Source organism: Brachyhypopomus gauderio, chromosome 1 (assembly GCF_052324685.1).
Source record: "Brachyhypopomus gauderio isolate BG-103 chromosome 1, BGAUD_0.2, whole genome shotgun sequence".
Lineage (NCBI taxonomy): Eukaryota > Metazoa > Chordata > Actinopteri > Gymnotiformes > Hypopomidae > Brachyhypopomus > Brachyhypopomus gauderio.
Window position 1 is genome coordinate 8,902,936 of NC_135211.1, and position 19,820 is coordinate 8,922,755.

At 38.7% G+C, this 19,820-nt stretch overlaps 2 protein-coding genes across 2 annotated transcripts; one reads left to right on the top strand and one right to left on the bottom strand.

Annotated features, from left to right (window-relative positions):
* Nucleotides 1-4,289: 4,289 nt before the first annotated feature.
* LOC143483278 (uncharacterized) lies at nucleotides 4,290-11,495 on the bottom strand. Its single transcript, XM_076982135.1, has 6 exons — nucleotides 11,233-11,495; nucleotides 10,939-11,058; nucleotides 8,626-8,662; nucleotides 8,012-8,070; nucleotides 7,841-7,872; nucleotides 4,290-5,259 (listed from the first exon to the last, which is right to left on the bottom strand). The coding sequence occupies exons 1-6, from the start codon at nucleotides 11,261-11,263 to the stop codon at nucleotides 5,002-5,004; spliced, it is 537 nt and encodes a 178-aa protein (XP_076838250.1). The 5' UTR covers nucleotides 11,264-11,495; the 3' UTR covers nucleotides 4,290-5,001.
* Nucleotides 11,496-15,504: 4,009 nt separating this feature from the next.
* Nucleotides 15,505-19,107, top strand: LOC143484612 (translocon-associated protein subunit alpha-like). Its single transcript, XM_076983461.1, has 9 exons — nucleotides 15,505-15,663; nucleotides 16,313-16,428; nucleotides 16,706-16,796; nucleotides 16,917-17,044; nucleotides 17,317-17,451; nucleotides 17,543-17,619; nucleotides 17,797-17,875; nucleotides 18,134-18,227; nucleotides 18,546-19,107. Exons 1-9 carry the CDS (start codon nucleotides 15,594-15,596, stop codon nucleotides 18,611-18,613), a joined length of 858 nt encoding a protein of 285 aa, XP_076839576.1. The 5' UTR covers nucleotides 15,505-15,593; the 3' UTR covers nucleotides 18,614-19,107.
* The last annotated feature ends 713 nt before the right edge of the window (nucleotides 19,108-19,820 follow it).

The following is a 19,820-nucleotide window of genomic DNA, read 5'->3' on the forward strand; positions in this document are numbered from 1 at the left end:
GCAAAATAAGTTTCCAAACAAAATAAGGTTTCACAGCTCCGTGGTTCTCGCAGGCGGAATATGTAAATGAGGACGTCAAAGGGCCGAATCGAAACTAGCTAGCGGCGGTAGGCTAACGGCAGCTAGCGTCGCCACAGCGGGCGGAAATTATCATACAGTTAAGCCCGCCCACTAAGAGGGAAGATATGATTGGTCAATTTTATTGTCATTTGAAACTGGTATTGCGCTGAATTATAACTGCCTGGCCCTCTGTAAACGAACAGCGGGCATCACAGTCCTGATAGGGGGAGACACAGGCTCACAGGCTTCCACTTAACCCCTCACCTTCCAACACAGATTGAATAGACACGGTTGAATATTTTATTTGCTTATATTTTTGTAATTGTTTAGATGTCGATTGTAAAACTGTAAGTAGATAAAATAAAATTGGATAATTATATATATAATGTTTTAAGAATATTTTAGGCCCTCAGAGAGGGCGTAGAGGACCCTGACGGTTCCCCACTGATACACACACATACACACACACACACACACACACACACACACACACACACACTACCGTTCAAAAGTGCACTTTTTTCGTACCATTCGTACCGTACGATCAAGCTGCTCCCACAACAGCTCAATGGGGTTGAGATCTGGTGCCTGCGCTGGCCACTCCATTACCGATAAAACACCAGCTGCCTGCTTCTTCTCTAAATAGTTTGTGCATAATTTGGAGGTGTGCTTTGGGTCATTGTCCTGTTGCAGGATGAAATTGGCTCCAATCAAGCGCTGTCCACAGGGTACGGCATGGTGTTGCAAAATGGAGTGATAGCCTTCCTTATTCAAAATCCCTTTTACCTTGTTCAAATCTCCCACTTTACCAGGACCAAAGCAACCCCAGACCATCACATTACCTCCACCATGTTTGACAGATGGTGTCAGGCACTCTTCCAGCATCTTTTCAGTTGTTCTGCGTCTCACAAATGTTCGTCTGTGTGATCCAAACACCTCAAACTTTGATTCACCTGTCCATAACACTTTTTTCCAATCTTCCTCTGTCCAATGTCTGTGTTCTTTTGCCCATATTAATCTTTTTCTTTTATTAGCCAGATATGGCTTTTTCTTTGCCACTCTGCCTTGAAGGCCAGCATCCCGGAGTCGCCTCTTCACTGTAGACATTGACACTGGCGTTTTGCGGATACTATTTAATGAAGCTGCCAGTTGCTCAGTTGTGCAGCGGGGCCTTCCACTTCTCCTTCTACTCTGGTTAGAGCCTGTCTGTGCTCTCCTCTGAAGGGAGTAGTACACACCATTGTAGGAAATCTTCAGTTTCTTGGCAATGTCTCGCATGGAATAGACTTCATTTCTCAGAACAAGAATAGAATGTCGAGTTTCAATTGAAAGGCCATTTTGTGAGTTTAATCGAACCAAAAATTGTAATGCTCCAGATTCTCAACTAGCTCAAAGGAAGGTCAGTTTTATAGCTTCTCTAATCAGCAAAACTGTTTTCAGCTGTGCTAACCTACTTGCACAAGGATTTTTAAGGGTTTTCTAAATATCCAATAGCCTCCCTACAGAGTTAGCAAACACAATGTACCATTAGAACACTGGAGTGATGGTTGTTGGAAATGGGTCTCCATACATCTATGTAGATATTGCATTAAAAACCAGATGTTTACAGCTAGAATAGTCATTTACCACATTAATAATGTATAGAGTGTATTTTTGATGCATTTAATCTTTAATGTTAGCTAAATTGAAAAAAAAAACTGCTTTTCTTTCAAAAATAAGAACATTTCTAAGTGACCCCAAACTTTTGAACGGTAGTGTATATATATATATATATATATATATATATATATATATATATATATATATATATATATATATATATATATATATATTGTGAAGCTGTGAAAATAAAAAGAAGCGCATCTCTCTCACTCTCTCTGTGGTAGGCCTACTGCAGTGTAGTGTAGTAAAAGATATAATTAAGGAAACACTGGAGAAACAGGACATGAAGCACTATGCTTGGACAGCTCACGAAGGATCTCTATTTCAAACGTCTTGTTTGTTTGGGAAGGTTGTGTACGTCACTGCAATTTTTACTATATATAACTGGTAAACTAATCTATACCAGTGTAGATTGTGACAAGATTTTTGTCAACACATTAACGGATCCAGTGTCAGCAAGTCACGTCTATGTTGAGTTTCACTTCGGATCTCATAGCAGCCAAGATGCAAAGTGAGTCTGTTAGCATCTGAAAGTTAATGCATCTTCGTGTAAATGAATGTGCCATGTCACACTGAAAAGAATACTGTGCAATACTGTTGGAAAAAACAGTATTACTCAAGAGTGACACTTAGTGGACCATACTGGTATCAGCTAGAACTTTGGGGGCGCTCTAACACTTTGGGTGTTTGTTGTGATATATTTGTCCTGGCATTTTTACAATTTGCACCAATTTCAACCAAGGAAAAGCAGGAGCAAAACTAATGCCAAAATTCATAGACAAACCTCCACTTGTTTTCTTCAACAAGGCATCACTGCATACCAGCTCCTGTGGCTTTAGAAGAGTTTTAGCACTGCAGGTGATATCACCTGTGCTCAGCACTAAAAATACAGAACCAGAGTTGGAGTTCATATAAAGAGGTGCATTTATAAACCTCTCCTTTCTTTTGGTTTGTATCAGATATGTATCAGATTGTATCAGATTTAATCTAATTGTATATTGATACTGAAGCAAAATCATAGCCCTTAGTCTTGAATCAACGTGAACTGTTTCTTGTTTAACTGTGCTTTTTGCATCATATCATAAACTGTGTATTTATAATATAAAGTATTTTTATATTATATATAAATATTAAATAAATTATATTTATAATATAAAGTATTGTGTTAAAAATTAGAAGACATCCAGGCAAAACTACCTTTGTTAAGACTTCAAAGGCCATTTCTATAACTCATTGAACCTGTCTGAAAGAGAATGCAGTGTATTCTGTATTTTGACTGAAATCAGGTTTCATGTTGATGTGTTTCACTCTACCGTCAGTCTCCATGTCTACCACAGGTAAACACATTTTCACAACACCGCCCTCATTCCCCGTCACTGTACACTCTCACTAAGGCAACACGCCCCTGTCCACCAGCTGATGAAACAGGTCATCCCAAATTTTAGCTTCTGTGGCTAAAGAAGTAGGCTATAAGTCAAAGTCAAATTTATTTGTATAGCGCTTTTCACAACACATGTTGTCACAAAGCAGCTTTACAATCTTTACAAGATTTACAAGCACTAAATCCGCCTTATGGCGGGGAATCAAACTACTTCAGTGCAGGTGCAGTAGTAAATTTATTCAAATCAAATATAATTTAGGGGAAACAACTACAGTTATTACTGCAGGTAACAGCTACCAAACATACACATGCACAGCCAAACAGCCAGACAAAAAGAGATCAAAAAGGACAATGAGCCCCAATTTATGTTACAAAACTACTACAGCTATAGGGCCAACAAGATAATAATAAATATCAGTAATAACCCGCATTAGGAAAAAAACAATTCATCGTCAAATCACTAGTTGGCTCTCGAGTCCAGTAGCTGATGAGACTGTCGACCGCCTGTCTAGATCCTAGAACTGTGGATCAAAAACCACCTGAAAACCACCTGTGGGCTAAATTAACCTATTATGCTCATTTCAATGTTCATATTTTATTTTTGAGGTCTACTAAAATAGATTTATATGCTTCAATATTCAAAAATCAGATTACTTTTCTCAAACTAGTGCATTTGTTTTCTCTGTTTGTACTTACAAGTTGTAAACCCAAATCTCCCCCTGGGCCACACAAAGTTGGAACGTCCCTCAGGAATAAGAGATGTGAATGTGCAGTATTGAACTGCACATGATTGAAGAAGTCCGCTGAGGAGTTCTCAGCACACAATTAAATATTTGGAACAGTGGAGGGATCCATGGTAAAAAAGAATTTCATCCAATTACATCTTTGTGATTTTACCTTAGGCAGAGTATACAAAGAAGATTTCCTCTCACAATTTACAACACAGTGTCTTCATGACATGGTTACAAAACTGAAAATAATTACTTCCTATGTTTTATGTAAGTTTGCTTTTATACAGGCAGTATGGAAAGTTTTACAAGACATTATGTCATCTTGTAACAACAAAAAGTGCTAAAAAAAATTCTTATTTCATATTTTGCTGTTCGCTGTTAACATTTACATTATTGTTATTGTGGTGTCTGTGTCATGTGGTCCTGCCCCCCCCCCCCCCCCCCCGTCAGTCTTGTCTTTTGTTTTGTTATTTTGACATTTCCTAGTTGTCTCTGTTGTGGGTTATTGTTGCTTGTAAGTTGAACGTTGTATGTTGTCGGTCGAAAGTTGCCAGTTAAGCATGCTAGATGTTTAGTAGTGGTTTTTGTTCAGTTTGTTCATGCTCTCTGTGTCTTTTTGTGTTAACTTGCTTGTCATCTTTGGTCTTTGTATGTATTATACTCTTTTGTGTTAGTCGTTTATATTAAACCTCCAGATTCTGCATCTGCGTCCTACCTGCCCAGCCTTGTTCGTTACAGTCTGTTGCCTACCAGAGGAGGATATGTCCCCCTTTGAGTATTGGTTCCTCTCAAGGTTTCCCCTACCATATCAATAATTATTGAGGTAAATTTTGCCTACAGAGAGTGCATGAAATACTAAGTGAAGGTATGCTAATAAATTTGAAAAATATTTCAGAAAAACAAATCTTATTATACATATTCTAAATGCAATGGAGTTGCTGTCATTCTTGGTCTGCTGTAATTGCAGTTCAGTCCTTGTACTGAAGAATGGTCTGAGTTTAAATAGCTATTGATCTTCACTCCTTAAATCAATTTTATGTTACTCCAAACAACAAAACAAAAACTGTATGTTTTGTTGTTTGTGATAGTAATGATGATTTGATGTTGCAGTCATGTTGCTTCAGATACAGTCTGACTACATTTATACTGAGATCAAAGGAAAATCCCTCAGACGTGGTTGGCATAAGCCTCATTACTGTCATGCTTCTTCCTCCTAATATGTTCCATGTCCACTGATGCATACAGGTCTGACATAATTGAACATGTGTCCTTCTCCTGTGTGTTGTCTTCTTGTTCAGCAGTGGCCTCGGAAACTGCCTTCATTTCTGAATACTGGATTTGTGAAACAGGAGAACTCCGTCCTGAAGCTGATTTAGGAACTTTCAGGGTCAAATTGGCATAACATTCTCGTCCACTGGAGGGCGTCTAAAGAAAGACAGACAACCATAACTAAATGCTAGCACAGATCTATGGAGACAACTTGTCTTCATTTGATTATCTCCTTTTTATCTGTGATGCATCATGCATTTGCAACACATGTTTTGCTGTAAACCACAAAACAAAGAATACTACTTATTCTAACAATATGTACAGTGTAGGATTGTGTTCCATTCATGGAGGTAAATCTGTTGCAAAACTTGAGAACGTGAAGGACATGATTTAGGAACTTGTAAATGTCATGTTGAGGACCCCGTCCCCTCCCTTTTGGGCGTGTATCTACGTCGTCTATGTCTACTCGTCTGCGTCTGTGGATCTCCGTGGGTGTGGTTATGTCTTGTGACAATCCGTCTCACCTGTGGCTCATCTCGTAATCACGCGGGGCTTATGTGGTTTGTCTATTTAATGTGCCCTCGCGCAGTGTCCTGTGCTCGTCGTTGTCTAAAGTTTACTCGTTGCTGTGTCACTTCAGTGTTCTACGTGCACTATACGCGCTATCTGTGTATGAGAATAAAAGTGACGTCTGTCGCAGCCAAGGATCCCGTGTCTCGTCCTTCGCGATACCCTGAACGTCACAGAACGACGAGCCTTCTGAGACACCCAAGACAATGCCAGGCTACACCACCCAGCCGAAGAAGAGCAAGCGCTTCAGCAAACGGCACCACCGTACGTCTTCCTCCCCCCAGCACCGCGAAGCCACTCCGACGCTGGAGCAGCTGGAATCAGACCCGGTGTGTTCTTACATGCTGTGCGCTGCTCGGGAAACCTCTGCCCCCGAGAAGGCAGCTTACTACCGCGAGGAGGCGGTGCGGGCGTGGCAGGAGATGCATCCCTCGTCTTCCCGGGAACTCTCGCCCCTGCGGGTGGGCATCCACGAGCTGGGCGCCACCGCATCAACCCCAGAGAGCGAGTTTGAGGAGGCGGATTCCAAGGGGGAGGGTGAGGAAGACCATCCGCCGCTCGTGTGTCCCTCTCCCGCCGTAGGCTACGGTGAGGTGGAAGAGGAAGATGAGGAAGAGGACTACCTGCCATCGGTATGCTCTGCTCCCACCGTAGACTACGGTGAAGAGGAGGAGGAAGACGAGGAAGAGGACTACCCTCCGTCAGTGTGCTCCGCCCCCACCGTAGACTATGGTGAGGAGGAGGAGGAAGACGAGGAGGAGAATTGCCCTCCGACTGTGTGTTCGGCTCCCACTGTATACTACGGTGGGGGCGAAGAAGACCATCCTCCGTCCGTGTGCTCGGGTGTCTCCGAGTGCACGGACAGCGAGATGTGTACAGAAGATGAGGGTAGTCCACCCCCCTCTGAGCGTGCTGCCAGGTCTATCAAGGGGAGGAACAGCCCGGGGGTGAGTGCTCTCTCCTACCGCTCCGAGGAGAGTACGATGGACTGCTCCCATGAAGGGAGTCCAGCCACTTCTATGAGCTGGAGCCGGGGCCGTGAGGGGGAAGAGGAGATGGAAGCCCACACTGTCCGCTCCGGAGCGCGGTCGAGAGGCGAAGGGGGAGGGTCCTACGGCCCACCGAGAGGGGAGATCGGCTGCACTGCACCAGGCGCGTCCGCCAGTCGCGCTGCACCAGGCGCGTCCGCCAGTCGCGCTGCACCCAGCGGAGGATTCGCGGCAAAGGCTGGAGGAGGACCGTCCCCTGCAACACCTGCACCTCCCGGTCTCTCTCCCCTGATAGCTATCCTCCTGGCGCGTAGCTTGGCGCCTGTTTTGTGTTTGTCTGTCCCAGTGTTTGTGAGTCTTCCCATATGTGTGCCTAACCCCTTTTTCCCTTTCGTGCCTCTATGTGTTATAGTACCAGTCTGTGTGTCTGTGTCCGTCCCGTTGAATGTGTCTAACGTCTTTTCCCCGGTCTTCCCAGGGAGGGTGTTCTAGGCAGTTCGTGGCGGGTGCTTCGCCGAGGGTGGTCACCTCCCAGACGCAGGACTGAGCGTGTCGGATCCGCCCATCGACGTGGGTTCGGAGCACTCGGTCCTGTTGGCACCCCGGGACGGATAGTGCCCTTGGTAGGGGCGTCTGTCACGTTGAGGACCCGTCCCCTCCCTTTTGGGCGTGTGTCTACGTCGTCTACGTCTTCTCGTCCGCGTCTGTGGATCTCCGTCGGTGTGGTTGTGTCTTGTAATAATCCGTCTCACCTGTGGCTCGTCTCGTAATCACGCGGGGCTTATGTGGTTTGTCTATTTAATGTGCGCTCGCGCAGTGTCCTGTGCTCGTCGTTGTCTAAAGTTTACTCGTTGCTGTGTCAGTTCAGTGTTCTACGTGCGCTATACGCGCTATCTGTGTATGAGAATAAAAGTGACGTCTGTCGCAGCCAAGGATCCCGTGTCTCGTCCTTCGCGCCACCCCGAACGTCACAGTAAAATACATCTGTAGCCTACATGTATTTTACATTTTTTGAGAACTTGTAAACTAAAAGTTGCACAAAAGTTGAAATTTGTGGTTCAAATATTTTTAAACAAAAAACAAAAACCGTAAGATCAGACAATGGTAAGAAAATATGAATGCAAAATACAATTAAGGATGTCTTGAGTTAAAATAAATGAAAGCATATGCAGTCGTACCTCTGAAGGACATTCTTCCTCTTTATTATATCCTGTGTACAGCATAAAAAAACAACAGCTTTTATTTTCTTTTTTCTTATTATGTATACACACACACACACACACACACACACACACACACACACACACACACACACACACACACACATTCTCTCTCTGTAACAGGCTTACTGGTCTGTCTGTAGGTGATGTTGCCATAGATAGGGTTGTCCTCCATATTCCGTTTCAGACTTGTGATAAAGAAGAACACACAATGAACAACAATATGTTAACGAAACTGATTATGCATCCAGCAGCGGAGCCAGCAAGATGAAGCATGATGGTGACATGCAAGGTCCTTTGGTATTTAGATTATATTTTACAAATAACATTTATGTAAAAACACTAGTTACAGCAGAACCTGAATGGCTTAATGCATTGTAACTGGTGAAGCAATAACTGACCTGTTTTATTGTTTTTATAAATGCTTTATAAATGTTAATTTATAATATAATATAAATTATAATTATACACACACACATATATATATATATATATATATATATATATATATATATATATATATATATATATATATATATATATATATATATATATGTATATATATGTATAATTATTGTTGGATATACTGAACACTAAATATATTTAAATATTGAAATATTGATTTTGAACTGCAATTGAATTAACAAAGATCATTTTACTAATGACTGCTAGATTTATCAATAAAAGCAACCAAAGAACTGAGTGATCAGTGTGTGCTGTAGTCTTTATGTTTGAACACATACCTCTTCCTGAAACAAGGAAGAAAAGCCTTCCCTGTAGCTGAAGAGAAATAAAAGAATTAATAGAATTTCTTAAAGAAAATCTGCATTATATGAATAAAAATCAACTGACATGAAATTAAACTAACAAAAACTACAATTCACCCTTCTTGACCTTGCTTACAACAACCTCACTAAACAAAACAGGATATCAGTAGCCCTGATTTGCATTTAAATCTTTTTTAACCTTGTTACTGTTGGCATTTATGTTGAGCAGAGGTGGAAAGAGTACTGAAAAATTGTAATTGAGTAAAAGTATCATTACTTTGCCTAAAATCTACTCAGAGTAAAAGTAAAATTACACATCTCAAATTTACTCGAGTAAAAGTACAAAATTACTTCATTTAAAATGTAATTTGAGTAAAAGTTACTTAGTTACTTTCAGTTATTTAATGCATGGATGAATCAAATTCAGCACAAGTTGTTTTAATCGATTTCAAAGCGTATTTAAGTGCACATCCACACTTGCAAAAAGATCAGCTGGGCTCAGGAACATACTTCCTCACAGCACAAGGACAGTCACAACCTGTACCATAAAGTGCAAACAATTTTCAGTCCAATTGTCCGACGGACAACACTATGATAAGAATAAAGAAATTTAAATTACAAATTATTCAAAAAACAAAATGCACACAAAATTAAGTGCCCACAAGATGCCACAAATCAAACTAAAATGCAACAGGATTCCACTACTCACAATAAAATGCCCACAGGATCCCACATCAAAAATTAAAAAATGCTCATAGGATCCCACAATTTAAAAGTAAGTGCTCACAGGACCCAACTATTCAAAATACAGTGCCCACCGGATCCCACTAATCACAATAAAATGCCCATAGATTGCCACAACTCAAAATAAAATATAAAATGACCACAGGATCCGACATCTCAAAATAAAACAAAATGCGCACAGGATTACACTATTTAAAACGCTCACAGGATCCAACTATTCAAAATACAGTGCCCAACAGAACCTGATAGATAGAAGATTTAAAGGTAGAACAATCTCATCCTTTTGGGAAAAAAAAAGTGCACCAGATTACGACCTGATTATGAGACAATGGAAAGGGCACACGCAAGGCAAGGCCACGTAATTGGCCTTCAGTTCTGGGACTCAGAAGTTTAAATTTCTGCCTGCATTTAATTTTTCACCATCAGTATTTTTTTACTCAGTAATGTGAGGGCGTTCAAATGTAGTGAAGTAAAACTACTTGGGTCAAAATGTACTCAAGTAAAAGTAAAAATTACATATTTCAAAAACTACTCAGAAAATTATAAATTACTCATAAAAAGTACTCAATTACAGTAATGTGAGTAAATGTAATTAGTTACTTTCCACCCCTGATGTTGAGATAGTGTTTCTAACAGTCATTCTTCCATGTCAATGAATGGATATTTTTATATAAGAACACTCGCAAACTTTATAATAAACACCATTTATGTTGTTTAAACACTTTTGTGCATTTGTTGCCATGCTTAAATTATCTGTCTCTGGTCAATTTATGAACACATAGCTGCTGGTAACTAAATATTATTGGGTAGTGAACCACTCCACCAGAGCAACACTAATGACCATGTCACCACCATGCCATGTCATCAGCTGCCCTGGGATAAGATATTGACCCCTTATGAATTGTACATGGCATGTCCCGGGACATGTACAAAGCCCAGTTTCCCAAAAGCATTTTGGTGTTAAGATCATCTTAAATGGAAGACAGAGTGTTTCATGTAATACTTGCTTTATCCCTTAAAGAATATATTTGTGTTACAATGCTTTTTGGGAAATGCTGCTCAGATTGGTGTATTTCAAAACTGCAGCAAAACATATTTGAAATATATAAACAAATAAAGCAACTGCACCTAATATAATTGTTATAGAGATTGATATTGCTGTAGTTCCAGGAGGGTTTTCCTGTTTCTGCTTTGTCAAGCAATAAGATATCAGCTACAAGTATACAATAAAGTCACAACTGAAAGACTACAGAATAACAACAGCAGACTCTTAGCAATCAAGCACCATTCTGAGTTGTGTGCTAATGCTGAGTACAAAGTAAACATAATTACAGAATGGATTTTTATAAAGAAAATGTTTTAAAGCTTGAAAACTATTAAATGAGTGGAAATCTATGAGGATAAAAGAGAGAACAGAAAAGTAAGAAGGTGATTCATCTACTTTGATGAATTTGTGAATCTGGTTCATTGCAAGCATGAATGAAATAACGAGAAAAGTCAGAACTGGCTAAAAATAAAATTTTGATTAATATTATTATGGCTTACCGGTCCAGTGTTTTTGGATACAGCAGAGAATATTCCAACACAGAGAAAAGATGAGCATTCCACTGACCACTCCAAAGACAATACAGAGTTCTTTGGAACCAGAGAAAACCCCAGTAATGTCTGTAAAATTACATAAAAATCTAAATTACAGCTAGGTTGAATCATTTATGTTACCATTTGTAAAACATAAAAATTTCACATTTCTAAATGGAGAGTATGTGTGACTTTTGTGATAAGCAATTTAGTTATGCAGAGTGTCAGACTATAAGGCAAAGACATCCATGAATGACTTACCAGTTTGGGCTGTGCTACAATTGTTCACCATGTTGAAAAATGACTTGTAAAAAGCCACTACGCTGTTTATACTTAAGGTTATGCGCTAACAATAAAAATATTTGAAATTCAAGATTTTAAGTAACAAACTAAAAAGAACACGAGGAGTCAAGGATGGGTGTAGAGGTTTTGTTGCAGGAAGTAAGCCCCATGTTTTAAAGCACAAATCAGCAAAGCAATTTTGCAGAAAACCACATCCCTTCCAGTGATACTTTTACACCTGAGAGGAAATTTGCTGCATGCAGACTGAATTTTATATAAAGCAACATTATGCACATGATTAGAAAAAAAAACTGGCAGCCAGACAAAAATAATTTGTGATGACTCATGATCATTTCATGTAACTGAACTTCACGAGATTTTATTAGTTGAATGAAATGATCAAAAGATTATATATTCTTTCTCTATTTTTATATTAGTTTTCTATAAGTTATTTTAGTATTTTGTAAGTGGTCCTTATGTTATGGTATTAAATCATGAATAATTTTTTTACATACACTGCACATTCACAAACAGCTTAATGTTCACACCACACTTTTGATATACTGTATGTAGAATACATGTGTACACACTGATCAAGTCCAGAAACACTGTGCAGGAAGTTAAATTAGGGTTGTTTGATCAAAGAAAGGGAAAACATGGGATCAAAAATCTTAGCTCTCAAGGGACAAACTATGACTACTTTTAATCAATAGAAACTAGAACTTTGTACATTGTCATTATATCACAAAGGAATTTGACAAAAACTGCTTTGTTGTCTCTATTGAAGAAATTCTTATATTTGCCTGCATTCTCAGACCACCCTTAAGTTTGAAGTCTGTTATATATATTTTTGGTATTTCTGCTTTGATGGAAAGTTATGTTTTCATGGTTAAAAGTAGAACAAAAATGTTTAACTTATTATATACAGAAGAGCTGTCCCTGGTTGAAAGGCTGGTTTTAGTAGTGTGGAAAGGCTGTTGTTAGTTCTTTGTAGTGCACGATGACCTGAAAGACTTCCCACACTCTCTGGGTCACAGTGACAAGAAGCTGAGGGTACATAGTGCACAGCACAGACACTGATGTAGATATTCCAGATGGTTTGTTTATTAGCTACATTCACCAATCATGCAGTGAAAATAAATAAATAAACACAAATGCATCTGTAAAATATAGAAATACATTTTCTCTTGGAATTTGAGCTTCCAGATATTATTGAACAATTAAACAATAAAACTCAGGCCTAGAGGATCTTTAGTCAAAGTAAGCTTAATTGCCATACTTTCTCACCATAACATGTTAAATGAGAAATAAATTGTAATTTCCCCAACAGGAGATGTTACAATTAACAAAAAATTGCTGCAGAAAATACTGCAAATGATGTAAACAGTGTAAATATGATAAATACAGACTGGAGAGTGAACAGGAGAGTGAAAAATATTGATGCATGCAATTAATATGCAAACTACAACGCTATACAACACTATACAAACTATGGAAAACTGTACAGCACATTTAACAATAAATAAGCACAAGACAGAACAGTAAACTAGAAAGCAGGCATTTTATATGCATTATACAGTGCATGCTGATAGCTCTTAATATATTTTTGCAGATTACACATTGCCAAAGGAGCAGATAAACTGAATTATGTTTAATCTGAAGTGTAACGCGACTGGTGCAGGGTATGTGAGAATCGATGTGAGAATCGATCAGGGGTGGGTTTCCCGAAACGTTTCATACGAGGTTACGAAGTACTTGGCGCTACGAACGTTTCGGGAAACCCACCCCAGATTGATGGTGTAGGTGTCCATTGGAAAGTCTGCTCAGCAGAGGGTGCCTGTGAGTGTAGTGTAGTAGTGTAGAGCTCTGCAGCCTACGTCCCGACGGGAAAACCAGTAATGCACTGGGCAGCCTTCACCGCCTGCTGCAGAGATGTCCTGTTTGAAATGGAGCAATGTCTGTATCACACAATGATGCTACTGTAGGGCAGGATGCTTTTTTTTTACACTTGCACCAATAGAAATCTTCGTTCGGCACTTCCTACGTGCCGAATAAATCATTCTGATCGGCCAAGTGACACCTAGTGGTTAGCAGAAATTATAGCTCTTTAAAATCGACAATTGCTGGAAACGAAGTTGCTGATTTCTTATTTTCTGAAAATAAAATACCTAATGATAATCTTCAATGAAAATATTCATCTTTTGTTTGCATTTTGGTAACTGTCAAAAACAAAATATTCACACAAAACACCTCTTTAATAATTAAAACTATTTTGAGAACATTCACTGCAGCGTTTCTTCCACACGTGCCTAAATATTTGTGCAGCCCTGTAGGTCAGTTCCAAACCTTTTGAAGCAGTGCCACCCTAATCAGTGTATCAGTGACATCTGATGCTGTAGATACCATTAGCCACATTATAGTAGGCTAGTTACTTTGATACAAGCACTGTGTCAAAACAGTATGCTTTTTAATTGTGAAATGAACTTTAATGCCTCTTCTCATTAAGCAAGACTGTATTAGGTGTTTCTAACTTCAAGATTTGTGGAGGTGCGCTCAGTAAACAAGATTTACTGTTATATGTTAGGAGTGTCTAAAGAGCTCTGAGGTAATTGTAACCAGACAATATAATGCCTTATTTAACTGAAGACCAGCTTGCAGTGGACTGTTTTCTCTTTTAATGTAAGTGATCCGACATCTGAAAATGGGAAAGTGTCTGTCGTACGTCGTACGTTTCATATGGCCCTCATCTTCATTTGTTTATTGTAATTATCCTGATGCTTCTGTTTCCTCTATGCCCTCCTCCTATTCTATGTCGCTCCCTGGCCTAATGCCATAATGGTTATCACCTGCCTCCACTGCACTCTGGATACAAAAGATGCTGGAAAATAATCTAATTTATTGGAAGGTCCTCCAAACATTTTGCAGGTCATTCATTCCAACAGCTGTGAGACTGTATAACACATCATGATGTCATGAGTCACTTGGACAATTTAGTCTGCTGCCGTCAAATTTACTTTTATTTAACCAGAAATTATATTTTTGACTGGAAATTACACAGGCATCTCCCAGGAGATAATATGATGATGTACAAGAGGCATCATTGTGGGAAAAAATATTTCTCATCTTTTATTCACATTTGAACAAAAAATGGCATGTCCAAAATTATTCATACCCTTTGAAAACCGATACATGATGTTCATTAAAGGGCCGGATCTGGCCCGCGGGCCGCCAGTTGAATAGCCCAGGGTTAAGTTAAGTGGAAGCCTGTGAGCCTGTGTTTCCGCCTATCAGCACTGTGATGCCTCCGCAGAATGTTGGTGATTGGTGGGCCCGCTGTTCATTTACAGAGGGCCAGGCAGTTATAATTCAGCACAATACCAGTTTCAAATGACAGTAAAATTGACCAATCATATCTTCCCTTTTAGTGGGCGGGCTTAACTGTATGATAATTTCCGCACGCTGTCACGATCACAACAAATTTTTTCGGAGGGGGGGTAGGTTTAATGGTCACGGTTCGCTACTGCTTTTTACATATGGTACATATACATTGTATTTATCTACAATCCCACCCATAATGAATACTGTGTATGCTATGTACAAATTGCAAATTACCGGCCACATATTTTTTATGTATGTAGTGTTTTATATTTTGTTCTATTTTTATTTGACTTCATCCATACCTGTACGTGAGCTGCTATAAAATTTTCCCGAGGTGGTATCATGAAAGTCTAATCTTATCTTATCTTATATAATCCACAGACATAGGCCTTGCCAGACCACCCTACAGTTCAGAGGCCAACCAATAACCAACCTGGAAGATAACCTAGATAGGTTATGAAACCTCAGCTTACTAGAAACCTGGCCAGCAAGAGCCAGCTGTGCTCTTCAGAACTGTTTTGAGGACACCACCTTTGCCACGTCAAACTGGAGGAGTATACAGCATTGATCTATATTACAGATCAATGGTATACAGCATCAGTGACTGGTTACATCAGCAACTGTACTGTAACGGTCAGAGACCGGTCTTTGGTAACTGTACATGCTGTATGCCATCGGATCAATAAGGGAGCGGAGAGACACATAGCAAGTAGGTCTTCTGTTAAATAGAATACCGTCCTCTGAGCAGAAAATTGGTTATTTGGTTCCTCTTCTACAGTATCTTTAAAACACGTATTTAAGAATTTGATTGCAAATACAATGCAGGTATCCCTCACGCAGTCCTGTGTGAATCCAGCATCGACGTCATTACGTGGTATAAGTGGGCGTTTCTGAAACACGTCCACTCAAACCCGCCTGAGTAGCTCTTTTCTACTCTTAACACGGACGGTGTTGAAGTTAAAATGTTTCGGGTTTGGTCGAAGTTATTGTTGGTGTTTCTCTTTGCATTTCCATCTGGCTATAATACTGTCGGTGAGTTATTACAAACGTAAACGTTACATCATTTTAAACCCGCTTATCCGAGTTATAGATCCGACTGACGTGGCATAAACTTTTTTTGATAAGTGCCTCATTCATTGTACTTTTTTAGCGTTTTTGGTTTTGTTTAGATCAATGTATCTAAATACAGCGTAGCCTACAGCTTTTTAGAGCTAATGTAAAAGTTGTTGAATTTTGTTAATCGTTTTTATTGGATTTTGGCTAGCCGTTACATTTCGTGCAAACTGGACCATATATTTGCTCAGTTTACACGATAGAGAGTATAATGCTTTGTATAGAACATACTGGTTTTAATCTGTAATTTAGCAGTGCCCGCCAAAAGAAAACGTATTTCAGCCAGCTACTAGTTTCATCACCGCTAAATTTGGTGACGTGTCCTAAGCAACCCATTCCAATGCATTTTCACTGCAGTGTTGAGTTGGGTAGCAGTGATTGACCTTATGATTTTTAAACGTCACATAAAAATACAGAATTGAGTTCATATGCTTATCACAAAGCTGCGTTTCGTAAACATTTTTATTCCAGCTGTGGTGTTTTCGTTTGTGTGTTGTTTTCCTGCCATGTATCGTGCCCACGTGTTACTCATCATTGCATTTGTGTTGAACACTGTCTAATCTCTCAGGGACAGTATTTGCAGAGACCGAACCAGAACCAGCAGATGCTTCAGAGGATGCTGCAGTAGAAGAGGAAGACGATGACGACGAGGCACTAGTGGAAGAGACTCAAACAGGAGACAAAGTAAACAGTTTATTTCATAACTGAGATAAAAATGTAAGTCACTCTGGAGAAGGGCGTCTGCCAAATGCCGTAAATGTAAATGGAAACAGCATATTGATATTAAGCTTTCTCTACTGACCTTGTGCACATTTGATTATTGAAATGTTCAAAGTGTCCAGTTGACATGCAGCAAGTTAACAGTAATTTAAACAAGAATTAATTTAAAACCCTTCATTGTTCATTGTGTAAGTGTCCCATTTTATTCCATGCTGTTGTTTATAATAAATTCTGTCCCAAGGATGATTATGATTTGGATGAAAATTCCCAGGCCACAGATGTAACATCACATCCTGATGCAGACACAACTATTATCTTTGTCACAGGGGAAGGTTGGTAAATAATATCATAGCTGAAAATGATTACAACCGGAGCTGAATCTATGTACTGTTGATGTTTGCTTTGTCTCCTGCTTTTGTTTTTGAATTTATGGAACTTTTTTTGTTTCATAGAGTTTCCTGCCAAAGAAATTGTGAAATTTCTTGTGGGTTTCACAAATAAGGGCAGCCAGGATTTCACTGTACAGTCTCTGGAAGCCTCCTTCCGTTACCCGCAGGACTATCAATTCTTCATCCAAAATGTAAGTGTGAGTTATCAACAGATAAAAAAAGGAACTAAACACTGACAAACACTGTAAAGAAAAGAGGAGGAAATGGCACATTTCATAACTGATTTTTGTGTTTAAGCACTAGCTAGAAGTCCTCTAAAAGTCCCATGAGCCCAGAGCACAAATGTTAGAAAGGGGTTGTTGTTTTAAGTAGGCCTAGTCACAAATAATTAATATTTAAACAACATTTTTTTTTTATTACTTTTCATCTCTAACCTTTCTGGTTTTCTGTAAACATCCTGTAGTTCACAGCTTTGCCCTTGGATACAGTGGTGAAGCCTAATAAACAGGCGTCTTTTGAGTATTCCTTCATTCCAGCTCAGCCTATGGCTGGCCGTCCTTTTGGGCTGGTCATTTTATTGAACTACTACGACAGTGAGGTAAGCTAAAATTAATCTAGCTAAAACTACATTTTTCTAGTGTGTTAGGCTGTGTATCTGGAATTAACAGATTTTCTTCCATTTTTGTTAGGGCACTGCTTTCCAGAGTGCAGTGTACAACCAGACTGTGACCATCACCGAAGTGGACGAGGGCCTTGATGGAGAAACGTAAGGCGGGGTGGTGGTTGATGAACATAGTTATTTAGTGTGATTTTGTTCTTTATACATTTTTTACAGGTTTTCTATGATCTACTAAAGTTTGTATAAATAGCTATCAGTCATCAAATTGTTATTGCGATTTAAGTCATTAAAATTAATTACAGGAATATGTGCTATCTATTGCAGAATATTCATGTACATTTTCCTCAGTGGATTGGTTGTTCTGATGCTCTTTGGAATGTATCAGGTCCTGGAGTCACGAACGGTGTGTATGCTTCTCACTAAAGGATTGATCTCTGTAATGGCTCCGGTTCATTCTTAGTGTCTTGGTTGTAAGGGTTAACATTTTTGTACTTTAGATAGCCTAAATGCCAAAGTATTTGCTGCTCTGTTGCTTAAATGTTTGTAAAATCAGATCCAGTGTATATTTCTTATACAGTATACAATCGACAAGCAAGGCCAAGAATATCCAAGAAATAGTAGGTATTTAGTGTCTTCTGTGTTTTTTTTTTTTATTATTTAGAAGAAGCGAGTTCCAGTGAAGATTGAGACAGGTACTGGTGGCCTGAATGATGTGGATATTAGCTGGATACCTACAGAGACTCTCAATATAATGAGTAGGTTTACTCTTCATTTTACTAAAAATATAGTGCTTTTGGAAAGTCAAAATATAATTTCATTATTATATGATTACTTATTTGTTATGTATTTGTAATAAAATTGTTGCATTTTATACTGCAGTTACCACTGATTTTAAAGCTAGATTTATATCAAGGATTAGGTGCTACCATGAACCTTTAGGATTTTCTGACTATCTTTTACCATCTCACACAAGTATAGCTTTTAACTCCGTTTGCTGTGTCTTCAGCTATGCCGTAGACCTGTGTTTAATATATAGTATTGGCATCATATGTCATGAACATCTTGCCTTTCAGACAAGGCATCCCCAAGAGCCTCCCCAAGAAAACGAGTCACAAGATCAGCTGGTACCACAGACCAGTAAAACACACTTACAGCAAGGAACTCTGGTCTTTTATCAGTATTGGGTGAAACAGAATAATGGTGGACCAATTGATCACACTGTGACACCAGAGTGATTCTGAGGTGCTACATTGCTGTAATTTGAAAGCAAAATGAGATACTGTGTGAAAAATGTTTAATTTGTGTTCAGCATTTGTAATTGTACATTGACAACTATTGAAATGTGAAACTCATGAATGCAGCTTTGAGAAAAACTTTGAAATACAGGTCTTATACTCGAGGGCTGTAAGTATTTAGGAAATTTCTTCCTACAATAAAGTCCAGTGAAATTCTTTGTGTACATTGCCACCATTTCATACCAGCATCTTAAAAGTAGACATTTTAAAGTAAATGTCTAATATGCAATATTTTTATTTACTGGGAATAAAGAGCACAGACCATAGGACATCTGAAGTACTTCATTTTACCAGCTTTTTCAACAGAAACTTTATTATAAATAAAACAGTTCTTTTGGTATTTTGACTTGTATTGCCTTATTTATTCTGTTTTGAGTGCAGTTAAAAGTATAAAAAAAAATCAACATTACACAAAATGACAAGCACAATATATGTTATCCTGGTTCAAGACTGGCAATTACTCAAAGTGATAAAAAAAGAATATTCAGAGAGACTAGCAAAAGCATTGTAGTTCAGTGATAGATAGTTATGGAAATATATGTCCGTCTATGTTGTATTTTTAGTGGTGACTAAAATATGTGGTTCATATGCACTACAATCTCACACACATCTAAATTTGGCCTCAAATTATATAATAAACAGATCACACCGGGAAATGTATACTAGAAGTTAATACAAACATGACAAATACCTGGAAAATACAACTTATAGACTGCCTTTTCAATGTTATCTTAGCATTTGCTTCCTCTATATTGTCTTCTAGACACAGTTATATGATCACTGATTTAAAAATCATGATAATGACATTTTGATGTTATGTATATTTCAGATCTTGAGTGTTATGACCACTGGTTAGCCATTTCTATGACTATTCATATTAAATATTAAATGGAAATTCCTTGCTGTATTTGAGTTTCATGGCACATTCACCTACAACAAATACACACTAGCTTAGATTCAGAAAATGAAACACTGGTTTTAGAACATTGGAATTTGAGAACTTGTATTTACATTCAGATAAATAAAACACTGCATTAAGAACATTAAAATCTG

Coding starts and splice junctions, on each gene's coding strand:
- LOC143483278 (XM_076982135.1), bottom strand. CDS start 11,263: ATGGTGAACAATTGTAGCACAGCCCAAACTG. Junction 8,071..8,625: donor CTTCCTTGTTTCAGGAAGAG/GTATGTGTTCAA, acceptor CTTTATCACAAG/TCTGAAACGGAATATGGAGG. Junction 7,873..8,011: donor CATCACCTACAGACAGACCA/GTAAGCCTGTTA, acceptor TGCTGTACACAG/GATATAATAAAGAGGAAGAA.
- LOC143484612 (XM_076983461.1), top strand. CDS start 15,594: ATGTTTCGGGTTTGGTCGAAGTTATTGTTGGTGTTTCTCTTTGCATTT. Junction 15,664..16,312: donor ATCTGGCTATAATACTGTCG/GTGAGTTATTAC, acceptor CTAATCTCTCAG/GGACAGTATTTGCAGAGACC. Junction 17,452..17,542: donor TGAACTACTACGACAGTGAG/GTAAGCTAAAAT, acceptor CATTTTTGTTAG/GGCACTGCTTTCCAGAGTGC.